Here is a 27,727-nt window from a genome sequence, read left to right as displayed (position 1 = left end):
TAAAACTTTATTACTTTATGTTATTGTATATTCAGATATTTAATATATTTTTCAAGATAATACTAATGATAGGAGGAGGATCAGGTCCCAAACTTATGAGTGTCCAATTCCAAAATTTGAACCTTTACTATGCTGTTCCCTCTAACTGAAGCAATATTACAGAGAAGATATCCACAATACATGCTATCCATAAGTGTGCAGAGTAAAAGCTTATATCATTATATAATCTAATCCTGTCTTTTCAAAAAATTGTCAAAATAAGAGAATTTAATCTATAGACACTTGAAAATTCTAGAAGTACTAAAAATGAGAAAAGAACGAAGAAGACATTCTTTTTCTACAATGGTCTTCAAATGTTGGCAAAAACTGGAATTTATACTTCAAAGCATTTTGGCTCACCACTAAAAAGACAAATGGGTAGTAAGATCTTTGATAAATTAAAATGATTCTTTACATTAATTGATTATAACAGATTAGGCTAAGCAGAAATGTAAAATAATAAATGTGGTATTTTTCTTTTCTCAAATATTTGTTCTATATTATATATACTTTTTTTTTTTCATTTAAATGGGACAGGAGGTAAGGCAATGAAGAGTGAGAATGACAACAATTTGGTTAAAGTCATATTTGATATATAAAAACTCTACCTCATTCCAAAAGGATTTTAAAATGGTCAGATATAGGCTGTTTTTTATTTTAACATTCACTATTAGACTAGTATTCGAGATTAAATCTCAAATATTTAGATAGTCATTTATTGTTAATGATGATAGTGTTTACTACTAAATTTCATGCATTTACACACATCCTCATTTAATTTGCATTATAAACTATAATATGTATAGCTTCTATTCTACAGAATAGGAAACTAGGCCAGAGAAATTAAGCAACTAGTGCTAGGTTATTCTATCTTTGCAGGTAGCAGACCAGAAATATGAAACCAAATCTAGAATTCCTAAGTTTGTTATGATTCATACAAAAGTGATTGTGAAAAAAGAGCATCAGAATCACCACAACATCTTTTTAAATAAGGTCCTATTTAAATTTATACAATCACCTTATTCCAAGAAAGCACTGTTAATTATGATAGCTCATTACTCTTTTTTTTTTTTTTTGGTAATTCCCCATGTCAGACTATCAATACTTTGACATCCCTGGATTCAGCATTGAGTTTAGATTCCCATTTGAGTCTGAATAGGAAGTGTATGTCCAAAAAGTCTACTATATTTAAGTATAATGATGTGAAAACTTTTTTTTTTTTTTTTTTGGTTTTTGGGCCACACCTGGAAGTGCTCAGGTGTTACTCCTGGCTGTCTGCTCAGAAATAGCTCCTGGCAGGCACGGGGGACCATATGGACACAGGGATTCGAAACAACCACCTTTGGTTCTGGATCGGCTGCTAGCAAGGCAAACGCCGCTGTGCTATCTCTCCGTGATGTGAAAACTAATTCTTGATTTTTTTTATTCTACTATCTACCCCCCCACCTTCTTTTTTGACAAAGAATGCAGACAGCAGTAGTAAAAGAAAAAAAAAGTTGAACTGCGGGCCAGGAATATGTAGCTCAAGGATAGATGCCTTGTAAAAAAAAATTATTATAACACCATGATTTACCAAGTTGTTTATAATACATTAAATGTTCAAACACCAGTGTGACCTTCCCTTCATCAGTGTCCCGATTTCCTATCCACCACCCTAACCTGACCTGACCTCTTGTAGGCACAAATTTATTCATATTGTTAAAACACAAAGGCAAAATCAATTATAAGAACTTAGATCAACAAGGATCAATTTGAAATAATTGTATCTCTCCATAGCATTTCTAAAGAGCACATGCTTTCTCCCTATGAACTTCCTGCTGCTAAGTACAATCCAGCACCACAGTGCAATCTCAACAAAAATGTGTGGTTTTTAGTTTTGCAGCCACAAAGTTGAACCTTCTAAGTAAGAGAAGACAGACATGTGATAGTAGGTAAGTAAAATTATCAAAATTCTTAGTTAAGGTTCTGTTGTATAATGCTCTCACTTAAACTGCTTTATAAATAATTAAGAATTCAAGTGGGCTTAGACACTTAAGTCTCCATGGACTGTGTACCCTTGGTTTCAAATTTTGAAAAACACTGAACTTACCTTTCCTGAAACCAGTACTATCACTTTCTTCAAACTTGTTTGAAAAACCTATACAAAATATAAAATTAAATTTACAAATTTCTAAAAACAATTACCTATTCCTCTGTGGCAAAAAAAAACAAACAAAAAATAAAAATAAAAACAAAAATATTATATATAGAGAGTGTGTCTCTGTTTACTTAAAAAAAAAGGAGGTAAATCGGTGAAGAGAGATGGCTCAAGGGATGGAGTATATGAGTCCTGGGTTCAATTTCCAGCACTGTATAGTCTCTGGGAACCACTAGGAAGAGCCCAAAAACAAAAGGATAAACCACAAATAACTATAAAAACTGGTAATTCATACCAATTGCATTACAATTTCTTCTTTATACCATTTTATTAAGGTTAAAAAGTCAGTCATTTTTTTATTATCTCAGGTGCCATATATAGACATGCACTAACAAGAGATATACTACTATTGTATACAAGTAATTGGTTTCAGAAATTTGTGAATGATATATACAAGAGAAGTAAAACAGCACTGTAAATCCATTGTAAAACTTTAATAAAGTTTTGGGACTGAAGCAACAGCGCAGCAGTAGGGCATTTGCCTCGCATGTGGCTGACCCAAGACAGACCTGAGTTCAATCTCCAGAGTCCCATATAGTCCCCCAAATCAGGAGCGATTTCTGAGTGCATAGCCAGCAGTAACCTGAGTGTCACCAGGTGTGGCCCAAAAACCAAAAAAAAAAAAAAAAAAAAAACCAAAAAAAAAACAAACCTTTAAAGTTTTTGTTAAGCTTTTCTGTGAGCAAATACACTCTCAAAATACAGACAATACTTACAGAAAATCTATTATCACAGAATCTTTTTTTTTTTTTTGGTTTTTGGGTCACACCCGGCAATGCTCAGGGGTTACTCCTGGCTGTCTGCTCAGAAATAGCTCCTGGCAGGCACGGAGGACCATATGGGACACCGGGATTCGAACCAACCACCTTTGGTCCTGGATCGGCTGCTTGCAAGGCAAACGCCGCTGTGCTATCTCTCCGGGCCCAGAATCTAATCTTTGAAGTGGGTTTAGAAAAAATATTCTACTGTCCTTTGTTACTTGACATCCAAATACCCCTCCTCAAAAGTGAACTGGGTTTTGTTGGAAGAATTTTTTTGTACCTTTGGGGTCCAAATCTTGTTTGTAATCATGGTGCTTAAATAAAGATACTTAAAAAAAACAAAAATACAAACAAAAAAAAGATCAAGCTAATTCTGCCAAGTCATCATAAATTTTCATGAGAAAAGTTTTAGAAGTAAAATTCACCATAGACGTGAGATTACAAGGAAACTGTTATTAATTAATTCCATAAAAAATGAATCCATGCGGCCAGAGCAGTAGCACAGAGATAAGGTGTTTGCCTTGCACGCAGCTGACCTAGGACGGACTGCAGTTTGATCACCCAGCATCCTATACGGTCCCCCCCAAGACAGAAGTGATTTCTGAGAGCAGAGCCAAGAGTAACCCCTGAGCGTCACCAGCTGTGGCCCCAAAACAAAAACAAACAAAAAAGAGAAAAGAATCTAAGTGAAGTCTAAAGATTCTAAACTCAGAATTCATATCCACAAACACATTGAAGTATACCAAGATGGGAAAACACTATTCCTTATGGCCCCCCAAAAGTAACTACTATTGTCCTTTGTGCTAGTTGGAGTTTATAGGTATTTACCCTTAAATTATGACTCTAATGAACTGTATATAATGTTTTTTACCTTTCTTGAGATTAAATACAAAATATTTATTCCATATTCTACTTCATTTGGTTGAAGTTTATCTGTCAAGTACATAACAAAATGCCTGCCATCTAAAAGCTATTTATAATGAATGCTGATTATCTTCTCTTGTATAAGAAAATGTTTTGTTTTTGTTTTTGTTTTGGGGTCACACTCGGCAGTGCTCAGGGGTTACTCCTGGCTCTCTGTTCAGAAATTGCTCCTGGCAGGCTCAGGGGACCATATGGGATGCCAGGATTTGAACCACCAACTTCTGCATGCAAAGCAAACACCTTACCTCTATGCTCTCTCTCTGGCCCAAGAAAACATTTCTTTAAGAATTTAACAATCTAGTTAATAATAAAAGCCATATACCACTAATTATATTCATCTAACTTTTATCTTTGAAAATGATAAACTATGAAATGATCATTATTTATGTGAAACCAAAAAGCAGAAAATAAAAAAACACAAATCTTGGGAGCATTCTGCCTATATTTTTCTCACTGTATCTATCCACTATCTCAAATTGAAACTATTAGATTTGAGATAAGAGTCTGATTTTTTTCTTGTATGTAGCTATCCTGTTTTCTCAACATAATTTGAAGAGTCAGTCTGTCTTTACTGCATGAATGAACTCTGCTCTTTTTCATAAATTAACTGAGCATATATCTGAGGACTTGTCATAGGGCATGAATTATAATCCATTGGTCTATCCTCATCATGCTGTCTGACAGTCTATCCATATGAATCTATTCCAACATCATACTGTTTTAGAATAGTTTTAGAGCACAGTTTCAAGCCAGGAAATGCAATACCTCCTAGGTTCTTTTTTTTTTTTTTTTTTTTTTTTGGTTTTTGGGCCACATCCGGCGGTGCTCACGTGTTACTCCTGGCTGTCTGCTCAGACACATCCTGGCAGGCACAGGGGACCATATGGGACACCGGGATTCGAACCAACCACCTTTGGTCCTGGACTGACTGCTTGCAAGGCAAATGCTGCTGTGCTATCTCTCCGGGCCCCTCCTAGGTTCTTATTTTTTAAAACAGACGTGGTTAAAGTCAGAGAGTCAGGTTAGGGGTGGGAAGGGATTTGGGTTAAGGGATGAGTTAAGGGTGGTGGGAGCAGAGGTGGGAATACTGTCTACCTGAAAACTAATTCTAAACTACCACAAAAATCATAGCGTCTAAACAGATGAATACAAAATTTAAAAAATTGTGGGTCAACAGAATACTTCAGAAAGTATTCTAGCATACTACTAGTCTAAACCTACTAATACTACAGTTTTATTGCTTTCTGTATGTACAGTGGGGCAGGGGATCAAATAAAATGCAAAGCAAGCTCTACCTATGATCTACATTCCTGGTCCCATTCAAGTTTTGAAAAAAAATATTTTTTTGGTTTTCGGTTCACACCTGGCAGTACTCAGGGGGTCGCTCCTGGCAGGCTAAGGGGACCATAAGGGATGCCGGGATTTGAACCAGGGTCCGTCCTGTGTTGGCTATGTGCAAGACAAAACGCCTTACTGTTGTGCTATTACTCTGGTCCCAAGTTTTGAAATTTTTTTTGTTTTGTTTTTGGGTCACACCCAGCAGTGCTCAGGAGCTACTCCTGGCTCTATGCTCAGAAATTGCTCCTGGCAGGCTGGGGGACCATAAGGGATTGCCGGGATTCGAACCACCGTCCCCTCCTGCGTCTAAGGCAAACACCTTACTGCTGTGCTCTCTCTGGTCCCAAGTTTTGAAAATTTTAAGGAAAAAAATATACTGGTTCAAAGCTCCTACTGGTTCTTTAATCTATTATAGATGAGGACTCAAATTCATCTTTGGAAGTGTAAAATATATCTCTTATTTTAAAAAGGGAACAAAGGAGGCAACTGAGTCTGAAAGGAAAGTCTGGAGTTAACCAATCTGGTAAATCACTTTGAAGCATTGTATTTATGCTACTTTAATTGCCTTGCTACTAAAACAAATGTTAAATGGAATAGTGGACATACCCTAAGTATAAATTCCTGTAAGTTACGGTCAAAAAAGTAAAAATCTTTTCCTTATGATTCTCTTAAATTCTTCTAAGAGATGTACTAAGCATATTAAAAGAAAATATGAACTACTTCAAAGACTGGAAAACAGGGTCATTTGGAATTTAAATGTGAGTTAAAATCAGGTTACCTCTGTTGCCAAAAGCCTTCACACCTCCAAAACCACCCATTGTGGATGTATTCTCTCTTTTATTAGACTCATCTGCATCTGGGAAAAAATACAAATAAAACTCTTTAACAAATAAAGGCAGCAGAAATACAAAACTATATCAGATAAAAAAAATAAAGCTTTTGTAATTAAAAAATACAAATAATTCAATGAATCTTTAGAACAAGGGTATTTTACAAGACTAGAAACTTCTACATGACCTTAAAATTATATACACACATATATACACATATATATCTGCAACTTCTTTTTAAAACTCAAATTACAATATGAAGGGAAAAACAAAAACAGAGCTGAAATATTTTTCTAATATTTTACTAGTGACCATTAAGAACGAAATTGAACTCTGTGATTCTTTTTCTTATAGATCAAGAAAGCTTTATTGGCAATAAACCAGCAAATTGGAAAAAAGATTCATTTTCTCAAAGTAACCATCTCATTTTCATGGTTATAAAAAATGGTTTTAATTTTTATTCTTTTATTTTTAATAAGTGATTTTTAGAAAGTGAACAGAAAAAGTTTAAAAGTAGAGTGTGCTTTAGAAAAGGTAAATTGCAGACCAGTGAGTACCAGAATGAACCATAAAATTCCCTAAGATAATTGCCTAAGGCACACCACATTTTAAAAAAATATTTCATTAAAAATGCTTTTATATGCCCCTCATATTTTGGTGGGCCTATGCAAACAACAATTGCCACTCTAACACAGTTTTTACTGTGCTCCTTTGACTCTAATCCTTAAAAAAAACACTTAAAATTTGAGGTTAACTTTAGCTAATATGCATGTACATGGAAACGTAAAAAAATACTGTGCCTCTTAATGTTTAAGGAGTTACATAATTTTTATGGCTTTAAGAAATATTATAATCTGGGGACTTGAGGGACAAAGTAATTGTACATGGATTCTGTTTTATTTATCTTAATGTTCTTTGGCTGAAAGTTCAAAGTTAAGATATCAGCAAGGGGACTTCTTCTGAGAATTATGTTATGGGTGATTGTCCTTCCACTGTAACTTTACCTTGTCCTCTTTCTTTGCATCTTTGTTCTCATAATTAAAAATAAAAAAAATTAAAAAAAAATGTTTTATTGGGCCGGAGAGATAGCACAGCAGTAGGGTATTCGCCTTGCAAGCAGCCGATCCAGGATGGACGGTGGTTTGATTCCCGGTATCCCATATGGTCCCCTGAGCCTGACAGGAGCAATTTCTAAGTGAAGAGCCAGAAATAACTGAGCACCACCAGGTGTGACCCAAAAACAAACAAGCAAAAATGCTTTTATTTGTTGGAGTTTGGGGTCACAACCAGTGGTTTTCAGGGGTTACTCCTGGCTCTGCACGCATCACTCCTGGCAAGCTCAAGGGACTATATGGGATGCTGGGGTTAAACTAAACTGGGTTACCAGATCGAACCTGGGTCATCAGCATGCAAGACAAGCACCTTAATTTCTATAATCTCTCTCCAGCCCAAAAATTGCTTTAATAATAAGGTACTGTGATTTACTTAAGAATGCATGGCTGAGTTTCAGGTGTACCAATTTCCTACAACAATCCCAATACCAGTGTAAATTTTCATCTACCAGGTAGAGAGCCACACCACACAGTGACCTGCCAAAACAGACAAACACTCATACAAAAGCATATAATTTTAACAATATATTAAATACATATTGTATTTTGCCATTTTGAGTGAGGGTCAAAATCCTGCAGTGGTGAGGGTGTGCTGCGTCCTCCACACTAAGAACTAGCGGCAAGATGTGACTCAACATGTGACACATGGGTCCCCCCTCCGCATCCCCCCCCACACACGCTCGCTGGCCCGTGCAGTTGTTTCCAAGGGATGGGAGATGGGATGACGCAGCCTGGGGGTGGGACTACATGCTCGGAGATCCCTCCTCAGAGGTCCCTCCTCAGAAGCAGCATAACAAAATCCAAACTTGGCAAAGAGCCACAGTATACAAAATAATAAGAGGCAAAGAGGTGCATTCTTTTTTGGCCGAGAGCCGCGTGTTCGCCATCCCTGATTTAGGGTCTAGGATATCCCCACTTTGATGATGTGCTTTCTCTGCTCCTATAAAAGATATAGAATGTTCTACACACCAGATAATGTTCTCTATATCTTTAGACTACAAAGTTCTAATATTTTGCATTTTTACTACATGCTGTTTCTTTTGTAAGGTATGCTCAACGACTTCTCAAAATTTCTTTTTTTTTGGGGGGGGGGGGCACACCCGGCGCTGCTCAGGGGTTACTCCTGGCTGTCTGCTCAGAAATAGCTCCTGGCAGGCACGGGGGACCATATGGGACACTGGGATTCGAACCAACCACCTTTGGTCCTGGATTGGCTGCTTGCAAGGCAAACGCCGCTGTGCTATCTCTCCGGGCCCGACTTCTCAAAATTTCAAAGACCCCTTTTTTCCCAGAAAACTTTTCATCAGTTTTCCAATCATATAATCCTTACTCCATATAATTCTTTCTACATCACACTATCTAGATCTCTTTTTACTGATATTTAATTCTATGAATTTTGCTTAGATTAGAAATTCTAAGTGCAAAGGTGCTATAGCAAGGAACAAAGTTATTTTAAAAGAAAAAAAATAGAACTAGAAACTCCAAAAGGTATAAACTACCAAAATAAACTCATTGAAAAAATTAAATTTTTCTCATTTAATGTGTGATCACTGCATAATCCAGGATTACACACTCAACTGAGTAAACAAGTATGTGATCTGTTTGCATTGTCTTTTCCATCTCTACAGTATCATAATACAGAAGACTTAGATAACTGTGAAACTGAACATTATATTTGTGTATGCTTATGACACAAGAAGTTAAAGACTATTTAGGACCTATTTTATAGAACATGAAAAGCTAAGTGATATATTTTTAACAATTAAGTGATAACTTAAAAAGCATTGCTTTTGGGGCCAGAGCAATAGCACAGCAGTAGGGCGTTTGCCTTGTAGACAAGACAGATCCTGGGAAAAGACAGATCAGGGACAGATCCTGGTTTGATTACAGGTGTCCCATATGGTCCCCCAAGTCTGCCAGGAGTGAGTCCAGAGAACAGAATCAGAAGTAACCCCTGAGCACAGATGTGTGTGGCCCCCAAAAGAAAAAAAATGTATTGCTTGTGGAGCTGGAGCAATAGTACAGTATAATGGGTAGGACATTTGCCTTGTACTGACCAAGGACTGACTAAGGTTCATTTCCTGGTATCCCATGTGGTTCCCTGATCCCGCCAGGAGTGATTCCCTAAGTTCAGAGCCAGAAGTAAGTTCTGAACACTACTGGGTGTGGCAAAAAAAAAAAAAGCATTACTTGTTCTACTGCAAGTTATATGGAATTAAAATTACACTTTAGACTTATATCACACTAGATGACATAATATACTCATGAACCTATAATTTTCCAGGAATATATATAGCATTGAGACCTTCTAAGGTCTCTCCAATATTCATATGTTCAAAAACAATGATCTAAACATTCAATAAAGTGTTTTGATCAGGTTTCTGAGAAATAGCTAATGTACTACGGTGAAAACTCTGCATGGAGAATTGTTTTGTTCAGGTACTACATGGTCCCTCAAACAATGCCAGTAATGACCCTATACAGAGCCAAAAGAACTTGAGTCCACTACTTAATATGTACTTCTCCCCAAAAAAATTTAAAGAAAAAACACAAAAAGAATGTTTCATCAGAAACAATGTATTTCAACCTAACAATTTATAGTAAAATGTGACTTCATGATGAGTTTCTCATTAAAAAAGGCTTTATTCTGGGGTAGGGAGGTACATCAAAGAGCTGGAGTACAAACCAGGCATGCACAGACTCTGAGCTCATTTGCAGAACCATCTGTTCCTCATAGTACATACAGAGCCCAAGCACTAACCTGTGCAGACCACCAAGCTGGGTCAAATACTGCCAGAAGTGGCCCATAAGGCCCCTTGGACAATGCTCAAAGGCCACCACTCACCCCAAACTTTTTTGGGGGGGGTCATACCTGGCAGTGCTCAGGGGTTACTCCTGACTCTATGCTAAGAAATCGCCCCTGGCAGGCACAGGGACCATATGGGATGCTGGGATTCGAACCACCATCCTTCTGCATGAAAGGCAAACACCTAACCTCCATGCTATCTCTCTGGACGCCCCCCCCCAAACCTTTTCGTTATAGATTTCTAAATCTGTTAAAGTGTTACTTAACCTATTTAAGCCTTATTGTAACAATCATTTTGCAAGGTGATTATGTGGGTTTTTGTTTTTGTCTTCTTTTTTGGTTTTTGGACCACACCCAGTGACACTCAGAGGTTACTCCTGGCTATGCACTCAGAAATCACTTCTGACTTTAAAATGCTTGATTAAAACCATCAAATCAGGGGCTGGAGAGATAACACGGAGGTATGGCATTTGCCTTGCATGCAGAAGGTCAGTGGTTTGAATCCCAGCATCCAATATGGTCGCCTGATCCTGCCAGGAGCGATTTCTAAGCCTGGAGCCAGGAGTAACCCCTGAGCGTTGCCGGGTGTGACCCAAAAACCAAAACAAAACAAAACAAAACAAAAACCAATCAAGTCATTATGCTATATACCAGAAACTTGTAAATTTGTTTTTGTTCTAATCACAACTCAATAGAATTTGTATACTGCTGATATTCAAAATCTGAAAAATTAACTATCACAAAAATTCCTTTATGGATTTTTTTTTATAAAATTATGGGTCCTTTTTAAAAGGGAGTTCCTTTAACAAACCTAGCCAAATCCATCTAATCAATGATACAATTGTTTCCTATTATTCCCAAAATTAAAATAGAAAAAAATTATTTTAAAAATTGGTGAACTCATGATTATTCTAACAAAGTTTATTACATATACAGTTATAAGGAATTAAGCTTTGCATCAGTCATTAATAGCCTTATTTGTTCTACTATTCAACAGTTGGGAGATTAAGGCAAAGTTATTTACCTCTGTGTCCCAAAGTTCTCCCAGAGCCAAATCTACTTCTCATGAAATGATCTTTTCTAGTAGGTCCATCATCCATTTCTAAAGCAAGAAACATAAATCAACGGTAAGTTTCTTGGTAGTATGCAAACTTCGAACTTTTACAATGAGCCTTTTCATGGTAAAGGAGAAAAATTAAAAAAACTAATAGGAAGTAGTCTATAAGTAAAGAAAAGGAAGTAAGGATTACTCTATAAATTAGATCAATTTGGACTAGGTTTTTTTTGTTTTTTTTGTTTTGGGGTCATACCTGGCAGAGCTCAGTTGTTATTCCTGGCTCTGTGCTCAAAAATTGCTCCTATCAGTCTCAGGGGACCATATAGGGTGCCGGGAATTGAACCCATGTCTGTCTTGGGTTGGCCACATGCAAGGCAAATACCCTACTGTTGTCCTATCTTTCCAGCCCTGGATTAGTTTTTTTAAATGAATACACCTTCTGAGGAACCAGAGAAATTATAGACAGCAGGCAAGGAGCTTTCCTTGCACCCCTTCACTCCAGTGCATAGCTTCACTTTAGTCCCAGTTTCAATGTCACAGGAGATTAGATACTGGCAGAGAATAAGAGGGATGTGACATTAAAAGGACAACTATTCTAGACAAAGACACAACCAGAGGACCGATGACAACTGAATAGAATAACATGGGGGTTGAACTCCAAGGTGGACAAAGAACATATCATAGGAATTAAGTTATTTGAGATAAAACTGAGCCAATGTATAAGAAGGTATAGAAGATGGAACAAAATATAATGAAGCATTACTCATCTACTGAAATATTATGAAATCTTACCTATGCTACAACACAGATTATCTTTTCCAGATGGTAAACTTACTAAACTTACTTGACCTATTGCCTTTCCCTTTAGAAAGTGACAACTCATGATCCTCCTGAAATTGACCCCTTTAGGGGAAGTGCCCTAAAAGGTCCCTAGTAGTACCAGCACTACAGTGCCCAAGTAGCATCGTATCTCTTTTCTATATCACGAATTCTCAAAATGAACAACCTGAAAGCCATATAAGCCAGTTCCAGATTGAGCGAAAGTAAATCTAATAGTAGTACATATTACTAAATCAGATTCTGAACTTTCTCCTCTCTCCCTGCCACTAAAAGTGGGAATGAGTTCTTCTTAAAAGCCTCTACAAGGGGGGCCAGAGCGCTAGTACTGGAGTAGGGCCTTTGCCTTGCACGTGGCTTACCTAAGACGAACCTGAGTTTGATCCATATGGATCCGAGCCAGGATCGATTTCTGATAGCATAAGCCAGAAATAAACCCTGAGTGTCACCGGTGTGGCCTAAAAACCCAAAACTAAAAAAAAAAAGCGCCTATACAAGAAGTTGACCTAATCTAAATTCAAAACCTAAAAAGGTTTTTATCTTTTGTCTTAACACTTACCTGATGAAGTTGTAGGCCTATTAAATGTGTCTCCATTAGCTCCAGAAGAGAATCTATCCTATAACGAAAAAAAATACTTGTCTCTTTTGAATAACAAGGAGGTAACATCTATTTACAAATACTAGACAATTCTAACAACTGAATTTTGTTCAAAACAAAATGTTAAACTAAGATTTTTCTGGGTCACTAGATGTTCCTTTAATTATTCAAAAACATTCTTTAATACCTACGTATAGCTCTCATTATGCTATCACTTAATCGCAATCAGGGCTAGAAAATAACAAAAGAATCAAGCACATGCTTTTATATGAGAGGCTCCCTGCTTTAATCTCCAGCACTACATGTACCTTGGAGCATGCTGGGGTCAACACTTGAGCACTGAGTCAGGTGTAGCCCCTGAGTACCACTGCAAGTGGCACCATAACCAAACAATTAAAATAGCAGTGAGCAAATTACAGGTATATGCCAAATTTAGTGATCTATCACTTTGAGAAATAAATTTTTACTGAAAATGCTCTCATGCAATAAATGATTCTAGTTGTGCTTTTCAAATGTAAGAGAGCAGCTCCTAAACACTACCAGGTGTGCCCCTATTAAAAAAAAATACACGTCTGTTACTTAGACTACATAGATTCCAAAAAGACAAATTTGTAGGGCAGCCATCCTAAATTTCAGATACTCAATGTAATAAAAACGCACTTGGCTGACGCAGGACAGACCTTGGTTCAATCCAGGGCATCCCATATGTTCCCCCCCAAGTCAGGAGCAAGCAATTTCACAGTGCATAACCAGGAGTAACACTTGAGTGTCTCTGGGTGTGCCCCCCCTAAATTAAATGAACATTATAGTCTAGGCAGACTAAAATTTATTTCTATAAATTAAACTTTGTGTCATAACAAATCTACTGACAATCAGGAGAACAAAAATAAATCACAAAATCTTTTAACAAAATGCCTATTTTTAATTGCCAAATATAAACAAAGAACAAGTTGTAGATGTTTATGACAATGTTATAATACAAAGTTAACATCTTAAAATCCCAACAAAGAGGCTAGAGCAGTGGCGCAAGTGATAAGATATCTGACTTGTCCATGCTAGCCTAGGACAGACCGCGGTCAAGCCAGGAGCGATTTCTGAGTGCATAGCCAGGAGTAACCCTGAGCAACACCGGGTATGGCCCAAAAGCCAAAAAATAAAAAATCCCAACAGAGTCTAATTTATATTATCGTTGATGCAATCCTTTAAAAAAGATATAACTATAGATTATTTTAGTAAGTAACAAGGAACAGTAAAATATTGAAAACACTAGAATAAAAATTACTGTTATACACTATTTTTACAATCTACATGAAAACATAATTGTGAAAAACAAATTTCTGAAGATTTAGCAGAAACAAGTGCTTGAGAGCAAGACTTTTATTGGCTCTTAATGTTGGACTAGTTTTCTGGTAGAAAGAAAACTATGAAAGATACATTATGAAGGATGTATTTATTTTTATTTAATTTTGGGGGTATACCTGGCAGTACTCAGGGCTTACTCCTGGCTCTCACAGATCACTTCTGGCAGTGCTTAAAGGGTCATATGCGTACCAAACCTGAACGCTGAGTCAGCAGCGTGCAAGACAAGCACCCTACCTACTGTACTATTGTTTCAGTTCCAAAAGATTTATTGTTTTAAATGAAGTCTAAGACAAGAAATTTAAATCAGATTGCTATCCCAGGAAACAATCTTTACATATAGATAAAATTCAACTAAGAAATATTAAAGATAAAATTTTATCTGTCAAATAACTTGCATGAAGACATAATTTGAAATCAGAAAGTGTCAGTTTACATAAATGCCAACTAAGAATTCTAGAGGGAAAAATATTCAACATTTGGAGGTAACTTTTCAATAATAAGTAGATAACTTATTTAAAAATAAACCCTCAATATCTTCTAAAGCAGCCTGTTTATGTCAATTCCCAAGTCAAATCTGACCCTTATCCTTATCCTAAATTAGAAACTTCTCAAATGTCACTAAGAGATCTGACTTGTACATTTGAAAAGCAAACAGAAAAACCTGTGTTTCTTCAGTCCTCTAGAGAATCGCCCCACCAAAAAAAAAAATCAAGTTTCATAGTTTGCCCCCCAAACCTGATTCCTTTCCCATCTGAGCACGGGGGTGCATCCCGCCTTTTGACCTCTAGGCCTGAAAGATAGCACAGTGGTAGAGGTTACCTTGAACGCGGCTGATCCAGGACAGACCTGGGTCCCGTCTACCCATATATGGTCCCTGAGCCTGCCAGAAGTAACCCAAGTGCCACCAGGTGTGGCCCCAAACAAAAAAAACAAAAAAAAAAGTTCATTAACACCCCAAAAGAACTCCACACCACATCCCCCGACACAGATAGTGAAGCAGAAACCCTTGCAGCACTCACTCACCCTCCACTCCATCAGGTTCAATTGCCCATTTTCAGAACACCCCGCCCCCCACACCGTGCTACCTTCTCAAAGGCAGGAACATAGGAAGACACTTGAGGATTCATTATTTCTGCTTCCCAGTCTTCATCGCCCATGATGATGGCTTCCGGTCCTGATGTGGGAGGCGGGGAGAAACACGCACAGAGATAAGGGTTCGTTTGAGCCACCTTAGGTGAGAACTTGATGCTGAGAACACAAACAAGCACCCATTTTACAGATCCTTCTGAGAGCGGATGCTCTCAGGGGTTTGTTTGGTTTGGGGGCCACACGCAGAAAAGCTCAAGAGGTAACTCAGGTTCTGCGGTAGGAGTAGTGTCCGTTTCTCTTCTTCCTTCCTTCCTTCCTTCCTTCCTTCCTTCCTTCCTTCCTTCCTTCCTTCCACCTTCCTTCCTTCTTCCATTTTTCCTTCCTTCCTCCCTTCTTCCATTTTTCCTTCCTTTCTCTCTTTCCCTCCCTCTGTCCCTCCTTTTTAATGGGGGAACCATACCCAGCAATGTCCAACAATAGTAACTCCTGCAGTCCTCTCTCCACCCATCCTCGCATGGTTTTGCAAGGAAAAGTCAGCGCTCTTTCTTCGTCCATCAGAGGCAGCGTCGGAACCCCAAACCGCGCTGCCTCTCGCAACCTTCGTCCCACTAACGCCCACCTTGACTCACCTGCGCTCCTCTACCCCCCCCCACCTCCATTCTCCAGCCAGAGCCAACAGCAAGCGCAGCGGGCAGAGCTCTTGCCTTGCCTGTGCGGCCAATCGGGGTGCCCTCGGCCCACCCACCACGAGTGATTCCTGAGGGCAGCGCCAGGAATAACCTGAGCAAGGCCGAGTGTGAGCCAAAAAAAAAAAAAAAAAACAAACAAAAACCCTCCTTTTTTTTTTTTTTTCCACTTTTTTTTTGTTTTGTTTTTGGGCCACACCGGTGATGCTCAGGGGTCACTCCTGGCTGTCTGCTCAGAAATAGCTCCTGGCAGGCTCAGGGGACCATATGGGACACCGGGATTCGAACCAACCACCTTTGGTCCTGGATCGGCGGGCCCACAAAACCCTCTTTCTAAGCCTTCTTCATGGGAGAGGTTCCCAAGCCGTTTTTTGTAAAAAAGAAAGGCAGAGAGGCCGGAGAGATGGCACGGCGGTGGGGCGTTTGCTGCGCACGCAGGACACTGGTTCGAATCCCCGCATCCCGTATGGTCCCCCGAGCCTGCCAGGAGCGACTTCTGAGCGTGGAGCCAGGAGGAAGCCCTAACTGAGCACTGCTGGGTGTGACCTTGAGGCCGGCCTGACGGCCACTTTCGACCTTGGAGCCCGTAACAGAGACGGAAAATGGCAGCCCTCGGGCTCTGTAAAAGGGCTGGAGGCAGGACGCTCAGAATCGCTCCCCTAAGGGCAGAATTGGCCAGCCAGGCACGTGTGTGGGCGCCCTTGGGGCTCCCGCCATTGTCTCACAGAGACGCGCTCCAAAGGCTCCTTGAGGCCTTCCTACCTGAGGCCTCGCACGCAGCCCGAGGGCGCCAAAGAATTGGCTTCAACGTCCCAGCGAACCCCAAGCCCTTTCCTGCGTCGTCCAGCAAAGCGAGGCAAACCGAGGCCCAGTTCGGAACCAAGCCCAGCGCCCGCTCACCTCCAGGTCGGCCCTTCTCCACAGGTGAGACCTCGCCAGCGCCGCTGCCTTCTGCCTAAACGGCCGCACGTGCGGGACGTGCAGCACGCACGCACCGTGCGTCAGGAACGTAAGCCCCAGCGACCAATGGCATTGAGCCTGACCGGCACTGCCGGCCAATCAGCGCTCGCGCGGGGAGCGTCGCCCCGCCCCCGCCTCTTCCCCACTTCCTCCCAGCCAGGCCTCTGAAGAGAGTTGGCCCGCTCGCTGGTCCCCTTCAGCGTAGCCAGTTGAGGCCTTGGCCGGCCATTTATTTGCCTTTAGCTTCTTAGGCTGGATGCTCTCTTTGTTGAGACTCCAGTCATTTTTATGAGGGGGACCCTTGCAAGTGCAGTGTCCACCTTTGCCAGCCAGAAACGCCCACCTCCCTGTTTTCTTGGCTCCTCCAATAAACGCCCTCCCTCCCCTTAGTTCTCAGGCCCTTGTTTTCGTATCCTTGGCCGTTGGTCTCTTTGGGTTTTGGGGAAGCGTTGGCTTTACATCCGGGCACTCTGGTGACGTCACAGCTAGGGCTGTGGCGCCTTTTTTTTTTTTTTTTTAATTTAGCCCCTTTAGAACCGTCTGTTGGGAAATGGTAAATTTTACTTTGCGGATCTTCCAGATCCAGAAGAGACAAAGAAAAGCGTGTGTGTTTTGGTGTTGTGTCATCCAGAGATCAACTGGAATGAATACTGGCCAGATTTTCAAAATCTGGGCCATATTAGTATTGTCCCAGCTTTTCCCCACCCCTCCCCACTCACCAAAAGCATAACCAGAGACTCCTTCTGGATCTTTGGAGGAATTCCTGAATAGTTCAGGGCTAGAAATACCAACACAGTCCAAAATACCAACGCAGTTCACTCAGGCTCAGATAATCAGACACTTCAAGGGCTCAGCATTTCAGCTCCAGAACCATTTGTAATCTTTGACTCTTCCCCCAACGTGTATGGAAGGATTTACCTGATGCACTAACAATGTCAGATTAACCAGTTGAATTTTTTAAAACTTTAATAATCAGCTAGAATATGTTTTGAAAACAATTTTGGGGAATTGAGTCATACCCTGTGGTGGAAATTCAAGGGGAGAGAGCTTTGTAAAAATATGAAAACAAAATTCAGGTTCACTCTTTTTGAAAGTAGTAAAAAAAAAAAAGAAAAAAAAGTAGAGAAAAAAGGATTCTAGTTAATAATTTAAAACTTCTACTTTATAGGGGCCGGTGAGGTGGCGCTAGAGGTAAGGTGTCTGCGTTGCAAGCGCTAGCCAAGGAAGGACCGTGGTTCGATCCCCGGCGTCCCATATGGTCCCCCCAAGCCAGGGACAATTTCTGAGCGCTTAGCCAGGAGTAACCCCTGAAGCATCAAACGGGTGTGGCCCAAAAAAACAAAACAACAAAAAAAAAACAACTTCTACTTTATACACTCTAGACTGGGAATTAGAAAACTACTAGCTAGGACCTAGAATATGACTGAAAATGATTGCCTGACAATAGCAAGGCCCAAGTTCAAACCTTGGCATTGGGCCTAGGTGATCTGGTCCTGACAGGCTTGCAATTGCAAACCTGTCAGCACCATTGTCTACGACCCACCTGGGAAGGGAAGAAAGAAACATAAATAATCTCTTCTGATAACAAACTCAGCCCAAAGCTGCTTTTTTAAATAAATGGAGGACAGTTCACACATTGTCTGTGCTTGCAGCATTCATGCTATAAAGACAGAATTCAGTAGTTGTTGACAGAGGCCAACTGGCAGAAAAACTGAAAATATTTACTATTAAACCCTGCACAGAAAGTGTACCAGTTCTTGCTATAAGATAAAGAATGTGAAACAGGCTCTCAAATAACAAAGTTTAATAATATTGCTGATGAGAGGTAGAGGATCTATTCTGGCCCAGGGTTACTATCTTCAGGAGTTTCTGGCATGTGCCCATGTCTGTGTGTCTTTTCAAGTTTTATTTTACATCATTTTATTTACTTCAATCTCTGACAACGCAATCCCCTCCCCATAGCACATAACAAAGTATATGGCGCCTGTCACACCACAACAAAAAAATTAAGTTGTTAAACTTGTAACTTTAGCAACTTTCAAAAGTGTAAGATCTATTTTTCTCAAACTTTTCCCAAATAAAGTAAATGGAAAATATTTTCCAAACACATTTTACAAATCCAGAACTACCCTTAAACCCAAACTATACAAGCACAATACAACCAAAACAACTATAGACCAATATCTGATAAATATTGGTCCACAATCAAACATTAGCAAATTGAATCCAGTAATATCAAAAAATTAAATAATATAATCAAGTATGATTCATTCCAATGATGCATTGATGGTTTCAGATATGAAAATCAATTAAAGTAATGCACATATCAATAAAAGGAAAAAATTGCATTATTTTAATCAATAGTTGCTGAAAAAAATGCAACACCACTCTCAAAAATAAAAAATGTAAAAAATTCAGATGGCCCACAAGCACAAGTAAAAATGCTCAATATCACTTGTCATTAGGAAAAGCAAATTAAACCACAATATAATCTCTTACCTGTAAGAATTGCCTATAATAAAAAGAAGAAGAAATGGCCTGTAGGAATAAAGGCTTAGAGCCTTGCAAGTCCCCACTTCAAATCTCCACTACTCCACTTTTGCTGAGCATGCATGGTCAGCTCTGTGGTTTGAGCCTGGAAGCTTTGCTGTTATACAGCAAGCAATATGAAACCCCATTACAGTCAAGTATATATAAACACCCCAGAAGCAGTAGAAATAAAAAAAGATGGGACCGGAGAGATAGCATGAAGGTAAGGTGCATGCCGAAGGACGGTGGTTTGAATCTTGACATCCCATATCCTCGGAGTCTGTCAAGAGCTATTTCTGAGCGTAGAGCCAGGAGTAACCCCTGAGCGCTGCCGGGTATGGCCCAAAAACAAAACAAAAAACAAAACAAAACAAAAAAAGAAATAAAAAAATATGTGTAGATTCCGTAGCTAGGAAATGTGATCCCGAAGAGTAAACATGTGAACATCACAGAATCACCTGGCAAGCATTACAACTGTGACTTGTGTACTTCGACAAAGCGTTGCTTCTTTATGAGCACACATATTAGCATTGCAACAAAAGATTGCAAATTTTAGTGAGTACCACAGCTGAGTAGGAAAAAACCACAGACTGATCTGAGAACACCCCACAACACCACAGCTACAAATATGCAAGCACTGTAGCTAGGCGTGTGTGCATAACTTCTGTTGAAGTCGACATCTACAATTAAGAAAAGGAGGAGGGCAATGACAAAAGAATGTAAAATATATAAGTTAGCAAGAGTTTAGAAATAAATGAACTCTTGTACACTATTGGTAAGACTAAAAAATGGTATTATTTAAATGTAAAATATTATATACATTCCTTAAAAGTCAGGGGTCCAGGGGCCAGAGCGTTAGCATAGCGGTAAGGCTGCCTTGTAAGCAGCTGACACAGGACCAATGGTGGTTTGGACCCTAACATCCCATATGGTCCCCCAAGTCTACCAGGAGTCACTTCTGAGAGCAAAGCCAAGAGTGACCCCTCAGTGCCAGAGGGTGTGACGCCCCCCCAAAAAGTCAGGGATCCAGGATGTGGCTTAAGCACTTGTTTTGCATGTGTGAAGCTTTGGATTGGATTCCTGGCACTATCAAAACAAAAATTATAAACTAACAAGTAACAGAGCTCAAAAATAAGGTTTAGTTGTAAAACTCTGCCTTGAATGCATGAGGTAGAATTTGAATCCCCACAGCACCCCACATTGCAGCTGAGCATAATTCTTAATTCTGTCAGTGTGATCCTAAACCACAGCCAAGTGTGTGACCCTCCCCCACACTCACAGCAACAATGACAACAAAGAGAAGGGAATGGGGGGAGAAAGACATACAATCTAAACCACTTCCAGGCTTTTATTCAAATGATATGAAAAGACTGACTTGAAAGGTCATTTGTATTCAGGGAATCAAAATTTACAATAGTCAAAACATGAGTCAACTTAAATATCTACATGTAGATGGCAGGATCAAGAATTTATGAATTGGTCAGAGTGATAGCACAGTGGTAGAGTGTTTGCCTTGCACAGGGCCAACCCCTTATGGACCCTGGTTCAATCCCCAGCATCCCATATGGTTCCATGAGCCTGCCAGGAGCAACTTCTGAACACTGTGCCAGGAGTAACCCCTGAGTGCCGCCAGGTGTGACCCCAAAATAAAAACAAAACAAACAAAAAGATTTTGTGATATATATTCAATGAAAATCATTCATCTATTAAAAGAGATGAAATTGAGGCAACAAGGGTAGATATTAAGGTAATTATGAGAAGCAATGTAAGTCAGGAAGTAAATGACAAATACTTGATAATTTCATGTTCCTGTGGAATATAACAAATCAAACTAGCAAAACACATAATAAAACACATAGCAAACACAACAGAGTAAGTGAAAACTATGGTGGTTTCCATAGAGAAAGGGGAAGGGAAGTGAGAGCATGTGGAGGGGGTTATTTGACAGTGTCATTGGCTCTAGAGCTTTAGGTGAGGTAGAGTTTATGCACTTATAGAGATATGAAGCTGTTCTCCTATAATTCTGTAATTCAGTGGTATTTATTTTAACTCAATAAAATGTGCCTTAAAAATACAAATGGGGGGGCTGGAGAGATAGCATGGAGGTAAGGTGTTTGCCTCTCATGCAGAAGGTCGGTGGTTCAAATCCGGCATCCCATATGGTCCCCCGAGCCTACTGGGGGCGATTTCTGAGCATAGAGCCAGGAGTAACCCCTGAGTGATGCTGGGTATGACCCAAAAACCAAAAAAAAGGGGGGGCAGAGAGATAGCATGGAGGTAGGGCTTTTGCCTTGCATGCAGAAGGACAGTGGTTCAAATCCCGGCATCCCATATGGTCCCCCAAGCCTGCCAGGAGCAATTTCTGAGTGTAGAGCCAGGAATAACCTCTGAGAGTTGCCAGGTGTGACCCAAAAACCAAAAAAACAAAAAACAAAAAACAAAAAACAAAAACAAATAAGGGGCCAGAGTGAAATCACAGCAGTAGGGTGTTTACTTTGTAAATGGCTGACCTGGGACAAACCTGGGTTTAATCCTTGGCATCCCATATGATCTCCTGAGCCTGCCAGAAGTGATTTCTGAGCACAGAGCTAGGAGGAACCCCTAAGTACTGCCAGGTGTGGCCCCAAAACTGAAAAACAAACAAATAAGATTGGGAGAATAACTAAGCAATAGAGCACTTTACCTTGCAGGTACTTTATCCTGGATTTGATTCCCATCACAAAAAACAACGATACAGAAATGACATATGATCAGGTTTGAATATGGTTTAGTTCTCATATAAAGCAATCAGTACTGAACCAGGATGCTATTACAGTGGGTAAGGTATTTGTCTTGCAAGCAATCAACCTGAATTTGATCCCTAGGCATCACATATAATTCCCAGAGTCCTACTTTTAGTGCAGAGCCAGGAGTAAACCTTGAGCACAGCTGGGTATGGCTAAAAACAAAACAAAACAAAAAAAACGAAACACACACAAATAGGTGTACTAAGTCTTGTTCCATTATTTTAGGGCTCAGTAATTTAAGAGATATCCTATATTAAATGCTTAGTAGTGAAAGGTCCGGAAGTCCTAATTTTAGCTGCCCGGCGCAAAGAAATGAAGAGGCTTATGAGTTCCAGCAGATGCTTTAAAAAGTGCTTTTAATACTGACCATTATGAATGGTCAGGGTCTATGAATTCCCACCAGAATCAAAGACCTCGTGGGTCCCTCGTTACCCCCTTATATAGGATGGGAAGTGGGAGGGGAAGAAGAGTCCTTGAGGGCTGGACTTCCGCTACGATAACACCAATGATTCGTGAGGTAGGGGTAGAGGTGGGGCCGAGGCAGTGACGACTTCCTTAAGGGTGGGGCCAAAGCCGTGACAACTTCCCTAAAGGGCGGGGCACCCACCAAGGTTGGTGGGGGGGGGCTGATTTCCCTTTTCAATCCCCACTTCTTGTACTGGAGGCTTCTAATCCTAGAAGCCAATGTGATTTTGGGGCCTTTACTTTCTGATATTACTGGTCATAATTATTTGCATGAGCTAACCCTGCATGGGCCAATGGCTACCAGAAGTAAAAAGGCTTAGGAGGGGCCCCAGTAGGAGTATTAGATAGGGGAGAATTCCATGCCATAAAGACCATAAGGGACCATTTAATAGCTTTGTATCTTGGCCAGCTACTCTTGATGGTGCTTGATTTTGTTTTACACATTTGAAATTAACTTTTGTGAGAGTTTGTTATTTCTGTTTAGCCCTGCTAGTTTTGCTTTTCCAGTTACCAATTTTTCTGCAACTTCTGAGCCCTACCAGTAGAGTGCTCAGACCTAGGAGTGCCTAAGAAATGTATGCTAGGCAGAGGGATGGGCTCTGTTCCTGGGATGATGTTAATGTTGGGGAGCACTAATGCTGGGATGCATAAGCCAAATTTTTACCACATATTTATATCCGTTTCGGAGGTAAATACCCTGGGCTAGAGGGATCAGGCAGGACTTTTGAGCACTGAGTACCTTCTACCTGACCCAGGTTTACAGATTTGGTGCTGTTATGAATAGCAAACAGAAGATTTAAAGCTAAACGGGATTACCTTTTGACATAAGTACAGGTAGAAGAAGCAAAGGTTAGATTACCTAGTGAGACAGGGACAGCCAGAGGCCAATTTCCCCCACCCCCAAGAGGGAGGCAAAGGCTGAGGTTTTGCTTTACACACCCATTCTGGCCCCCCAAACACACACATGGGAAGTAGAGGACCGGAGGTAAGCAGTTCGAGCCCTTCCTTAGCAAGTGCCAGGGAGAGCATTTTCAGAGTTAGTGAGTGCATTAGGGCTGAAGTGTGCCCGCCGGACCCGTATCTTGAGAGGATTCTCAGTGTGCTTCACTTTTCAGGTTTTAGATGGAAGGCGTGAACCCAGGAAGCATGCAGTTCACCTTGACAGCAGTTCTTCTCACATAGGCTGTGAATTCCACAACGAAAATAAGGAGGTTTCTGCTTTCTTTTCTTCATTTCTGCAACTTAAACAGCTGTTGGGGTAGAGAGCCCTAAACTTCAGTTGCCTTTCCTGCACTGGGTTAGACAGAGATGAAGAAATTTTATTTTTATTAATGACTGTTTTACTTTTTAACATTACCAAGAGAAGCATAATTTTTGCTACCTGCTTTAACCTCTGGGATAGATAGGCATAATGTTATTCTTAGTAGTTAACTTGGCTTATTAATTTCTGCGGCCTTTATTTTCCCCTTATAGTTTTTTTTTTTTTTGATGACCATTTTGCTTTAGAGATTTCATTACCCTAGAAGTTATTAGAGGGAACGTGGTCGAAGATCAATCTTCTGTAGCTACTTCAGGCTGACAGGGGACTGCAGTTTCAATCTCTAGATAGGGTGAAATCTCATATTTCCCTAAAGGAGCAGTTAACTGGTTTACTTTTACAGTTTTAACACCTGAAAAGGATTAGATTAATTATACAGGGGAATATTACTTAACCCACTCAGGCCTTGGAGCAGTAAATAGCACAACTTGAATGGCATAGCTGTTCTTATTGTCTGTAATGATAGCACAAATTAATTAACAGAAAACAAAGCATAATAGCATTATGAATAAACAGTTTTGAGTTACTTCAGTTAGACTAACATTTGCATTTGCAATTTATGATTTGGTTTAATACAACTAGTAAGAGCATTTTTACATGAGTTACTTTAAAGAAGTGGGTTTTAAGTTAGGCCCACTAGAATTTTAATTAGCTACCAAAAATGGTTTTTCTCTCCACCTTTACCTTGTACCTTACCCGGTATTTGAATAACTTGGCTTTTTCCTTTGCACATATACAGCACTGTTGGAGAAATCTCCATCTGGGGCACCCCCATTACTTACAGAACTTTTCTGAGGATAGGTTGTAGACACAGCAGGGTTTTTCACAGTCACTCAGGTTTGGCTGATGAGTTGGTCGGTTCAGCATGAGGTTCTTCTGGCTGGGCATCTCACCCTCTGCAGGAATTTTAGAGGTGATTCGTCTGTTCCACTCCTCTCCAGGTTTGGAAGAGACTGACCTCGAATTTTCTTCTGAGCTTGAGGGAGAGAGCAGGGCCCACAGGCTGTGATAATCTTTTAGGAAAATCTTCAATTTCCTTACTCAGGCCATTTATTTCAGTTCCTCGCCGGTGCCTGCTTGTCACACCGCCTCAACTCCAATTATTCCTCTGAAAGAGGGCTTTGGGGTTCCCTTACTAATTTTTTTGATTTTCTGTTTGCATGAGGACTACTCCCCATGCAGAGAGAAAAGCCATTTGCTTGTATTCTGTGCAAAGCAACATGATGCCATGACATAAATGGTACTAAAAGGTTCTGGGAGAAGAGAAAAAGCAAATATTACTTAAATTACTTAGATAATTTTAGAATTTTTTTTTTTGCAACGAAACATTTTATACATTTTTAAATAAAACCATGACCAATTTTATAAAACCTCCTGTGATACAAATATTAATGTTCTTGGTAACATATAATGAAAAATTGCAAAATAATATTTTAATTATGCTTAATTCTAAATATAGAAATTCACTTAGTTTTCTAAACAGAAAACACCAGGAATTTACGTTACACAAATTAATGTTGAAAACCAGAAAGAATGAATACTTACTACTTTTGGTAGAACATGCTTAAAAACATTTACATTTTTTTTTAACCTAGAGACATATTAATAATTATTTAGATTGATTATACACATTTTTATTACACATTTTTAATTTTTTTTTTACACCACTTTTTTTTCTGCATGCAAGGCAAACGCCCTACCATTCGGCTCCTTTCTTTTTTCTCCCCCTTTTTTTTTTTTTTTTTTTTAAGCTTCGCCACTCATTTTTTTGTAGTGGTTTCGCTGCTAAAAATTTTCATGTGCACCGAAAAACAAACAAAAATAACAACAGTAATTTGCAACATTTTCTTATTAATTTTTTTAAGAAACCTTTAAGTTAGAAATTTAAATGCTTAAAAAAAAATTTTTTTTTTTGACTTCCAAACCATTTGCTAGATTTTTCTTTGATATGTAAATGACCTACATTCCTCAGCCAGGTGGAGCTGGGAGGACAATAGTTTGCCCTGGGGCGTGGTGAATTTCTTCACCACGTGGTGAGTTAAAAAGCATTTTTTTTTTTCTTTTTCGGCTAGAAAAAAAACGGCCAGTTGCTCTTTTTGGCCTGAACGCATGGCAGGATAGTTGGGGAATTGCAAAGTTCAGAAATTCTCCAGGAAAATTTATTCCCGATGGCCATTTGAGAAATCTGGGATTTGCAATTTCCAACACCCCCCGCCAAGTCCCTAGTGTGGACCTTGCATGCGCCAGCTTCCTGGTTGGGTGGGGAGCGGGTTAGGCGGGTTTCGGGCGCCCTCTCGCCGCGCCGCGGGCAGCGGGGGTTGCGCGTTCGCTGCTGGGACGACTGACGGGCGAGGGAGACGCGGGCTCACCGGCGGTCGGCCCCTTTCCCCAGGGGTCGGCCCTTGAGAGGGGGTCGGGCTTGCGTCCCGTGGTCAGACCAAAAAAAAAAAAACATAGAACACACAGACAAGAAACAGACAGACAAACAGACAGCGTGGCGCCACAAATAACCAAGCAAAATGCGTTCAAGTAATCTCTGCATCCACAATAAATCCTAGACAGACAACTATGCCAATGACCAAGTTCTTGAGCTCCAAAAATCACAGACAGACAACCTCTTCAGCAGCTCGGAACGTCTTCCAGCTGCTCTTACTAAACCCCTGGGGTACCACCAGGGTCGTGACCTAAGCAGCCAAAGTTCGTCAACCTCTTGCCCATCTGGTATACGCATCAGACGGGGAACCACACACACCTGGAAACGCATCAGGTGGAAGATTCCTTAGTCACCCGGGGGGACTTTAACCCCCCTATGAAACAAAGTCTGCTTCTACTCGGTTTCCACATCGAGCAAAGAGCTCATAACATTTGCCAAACCACCACAAAGCTAGCTTCCCACTGGACACAGAATACAACATAATCTCAGACTAAGACAGACACGAAGCAAAGCGTGCTCACACACACACATACACACATCAGAACTCACCAGACACCTTTTCATAGCTTTGTGCCGGGCAGAATGAGTGAGGACTCCTGGCTGGCTCGCCAAAATGAAAGGTCCGGAAGTCCTAATTTTAGCTGCCCGGCGCAAAGAAATGAAGAGGCTTATGAGTTCCAGCAGATGCTTTAAAAAGTGCTTTTAATACTGACCATTATGAATGGTCAGGGTCTATGAATTCCCACCAGAATCAAAGGACCTCGTGGGTCCCTCGTTACCCCCCTTATATAGGGATGGGAAGTGGGAGGGGAAGAAGAGTCCTTGAGGGCTGGACTTCCGCTACGATAACACCAATGATTCGTGAGGTAGGGGTAGAGGTGGGGCCGAGGCAGTGACGACTTCCTTAAGGGTGGGGCCAAAGCCGTGACAACTTCCCTAAAGGGCGGGGCACCCACCAAGGTTGGTGGGGGGGGGCTGATTTCCCTTTTCAGTAGCAAAATAAAATTTAAAAGCAGCCAAAATCAAAAATACAATTTTTGCCAAATATTTATATTGCATCACTTTTTCAACGTTCAACCAAAGAGTTTACAACTGTGCTTAAGGCTTGACTTTTCTATTTTCATAAAGCCTGAACTAAGAACATTGACTCTCTTAGGTCCTTTAAAAGCAGATGGTTAGACAAAGGCATGCAAATCTCAATTTACCATGAAAAAAATATATAAAGAAGATGCTTTTGTTCTGTTTTATTTTGGGGGCGGTGCTCAAGGTCTTACTCCTGGCTCTGTGTTCAGGGATCATTGCTGGTAGGGCTTTGGGGACAATATGGAGATTTTCTTAACCTGTATTCACCCCAAGTTTGTTTCCTTCCTTCCTTCCTTCCTTCCTTCCTTCCTTCCTTCCTTCCTTCCTTCCTTCCTTCCTTCCTTCCTTCCTCTTTCTTCTTTCTTATCTTTCTTTCTTTCTTTCTTTCTTTCTTCTTCTTTCTTTCTTTCTTTTCTTTCTTTCTTCTTTCTTTCTTTCTTTCTTTCTTTCTTCTTCTTTCTTCTTTTCTTTCTTCTTTCTTTTCTTCTTTCTTCTTCTTTCTTTCTTTCTTTCTTT

At 40.1% G+C, this 27,727-nt stretch overlaps 1 protein-coding gene across 3 annotated transcripts in view; it reads right to left on the bottom strand.

Moving 5' to 3' along the window:
* Positions 1-15,018, bottom strand: part of DDX4 (DEAD-box helicase 4) — a 49,498-nt gene extending 34,480 nt beyond the window's left edge. For all 3 annotated transcript variants that reach the window (XM_049768112.1, XM_049768114.1, XM_049768113.1), the window contains exons 1-5: positions 14,947-15,018; positions 12,461-12,518; positions 11,032-11,109; positions 6,038-6,115; positions 2,129-2,176 (exon numbers count right to left, since the gene is read on the bottom strand). In XM_049768112.1, the coding sequence (XP_049624069.1) occupies positions 2,129-2,176; positions 6,038-6,115; positions 11,032-11,109; positions 12,461-12,518; positions 14,947-15,018 (334 nt within the window). The remainder of the gene's footprint in view (positions 1-2,128; positions 2,177-6,037; positions 6,116-11,031; positions 11,110-12,460; positions 12,519-14,946) is intronic.
* Between the last annotated feature and the right edge of the window lie 12,709 nt (positions 15,019-27,727).

The sequence above is a fragment of the Suncus etruscus genome, chromosome 2 (genome assembly GCF_024139225.1).
Source record: "Suncus etruscus isolate mSunEtr1 chromosome 2, mSunEtr1.pri.cur, whole genome shotgun sequence".
In the NCBI taxonomy this organism is placed as follows: Eukaryota; Metazoa; Chordata; class Mammalia; order Eulipotyphla; family Soricidae; genus Suncus; species Suncus etruscus.
This window is presented reverse-complemented; position numbering and strand designations above follow the sequence as displayed.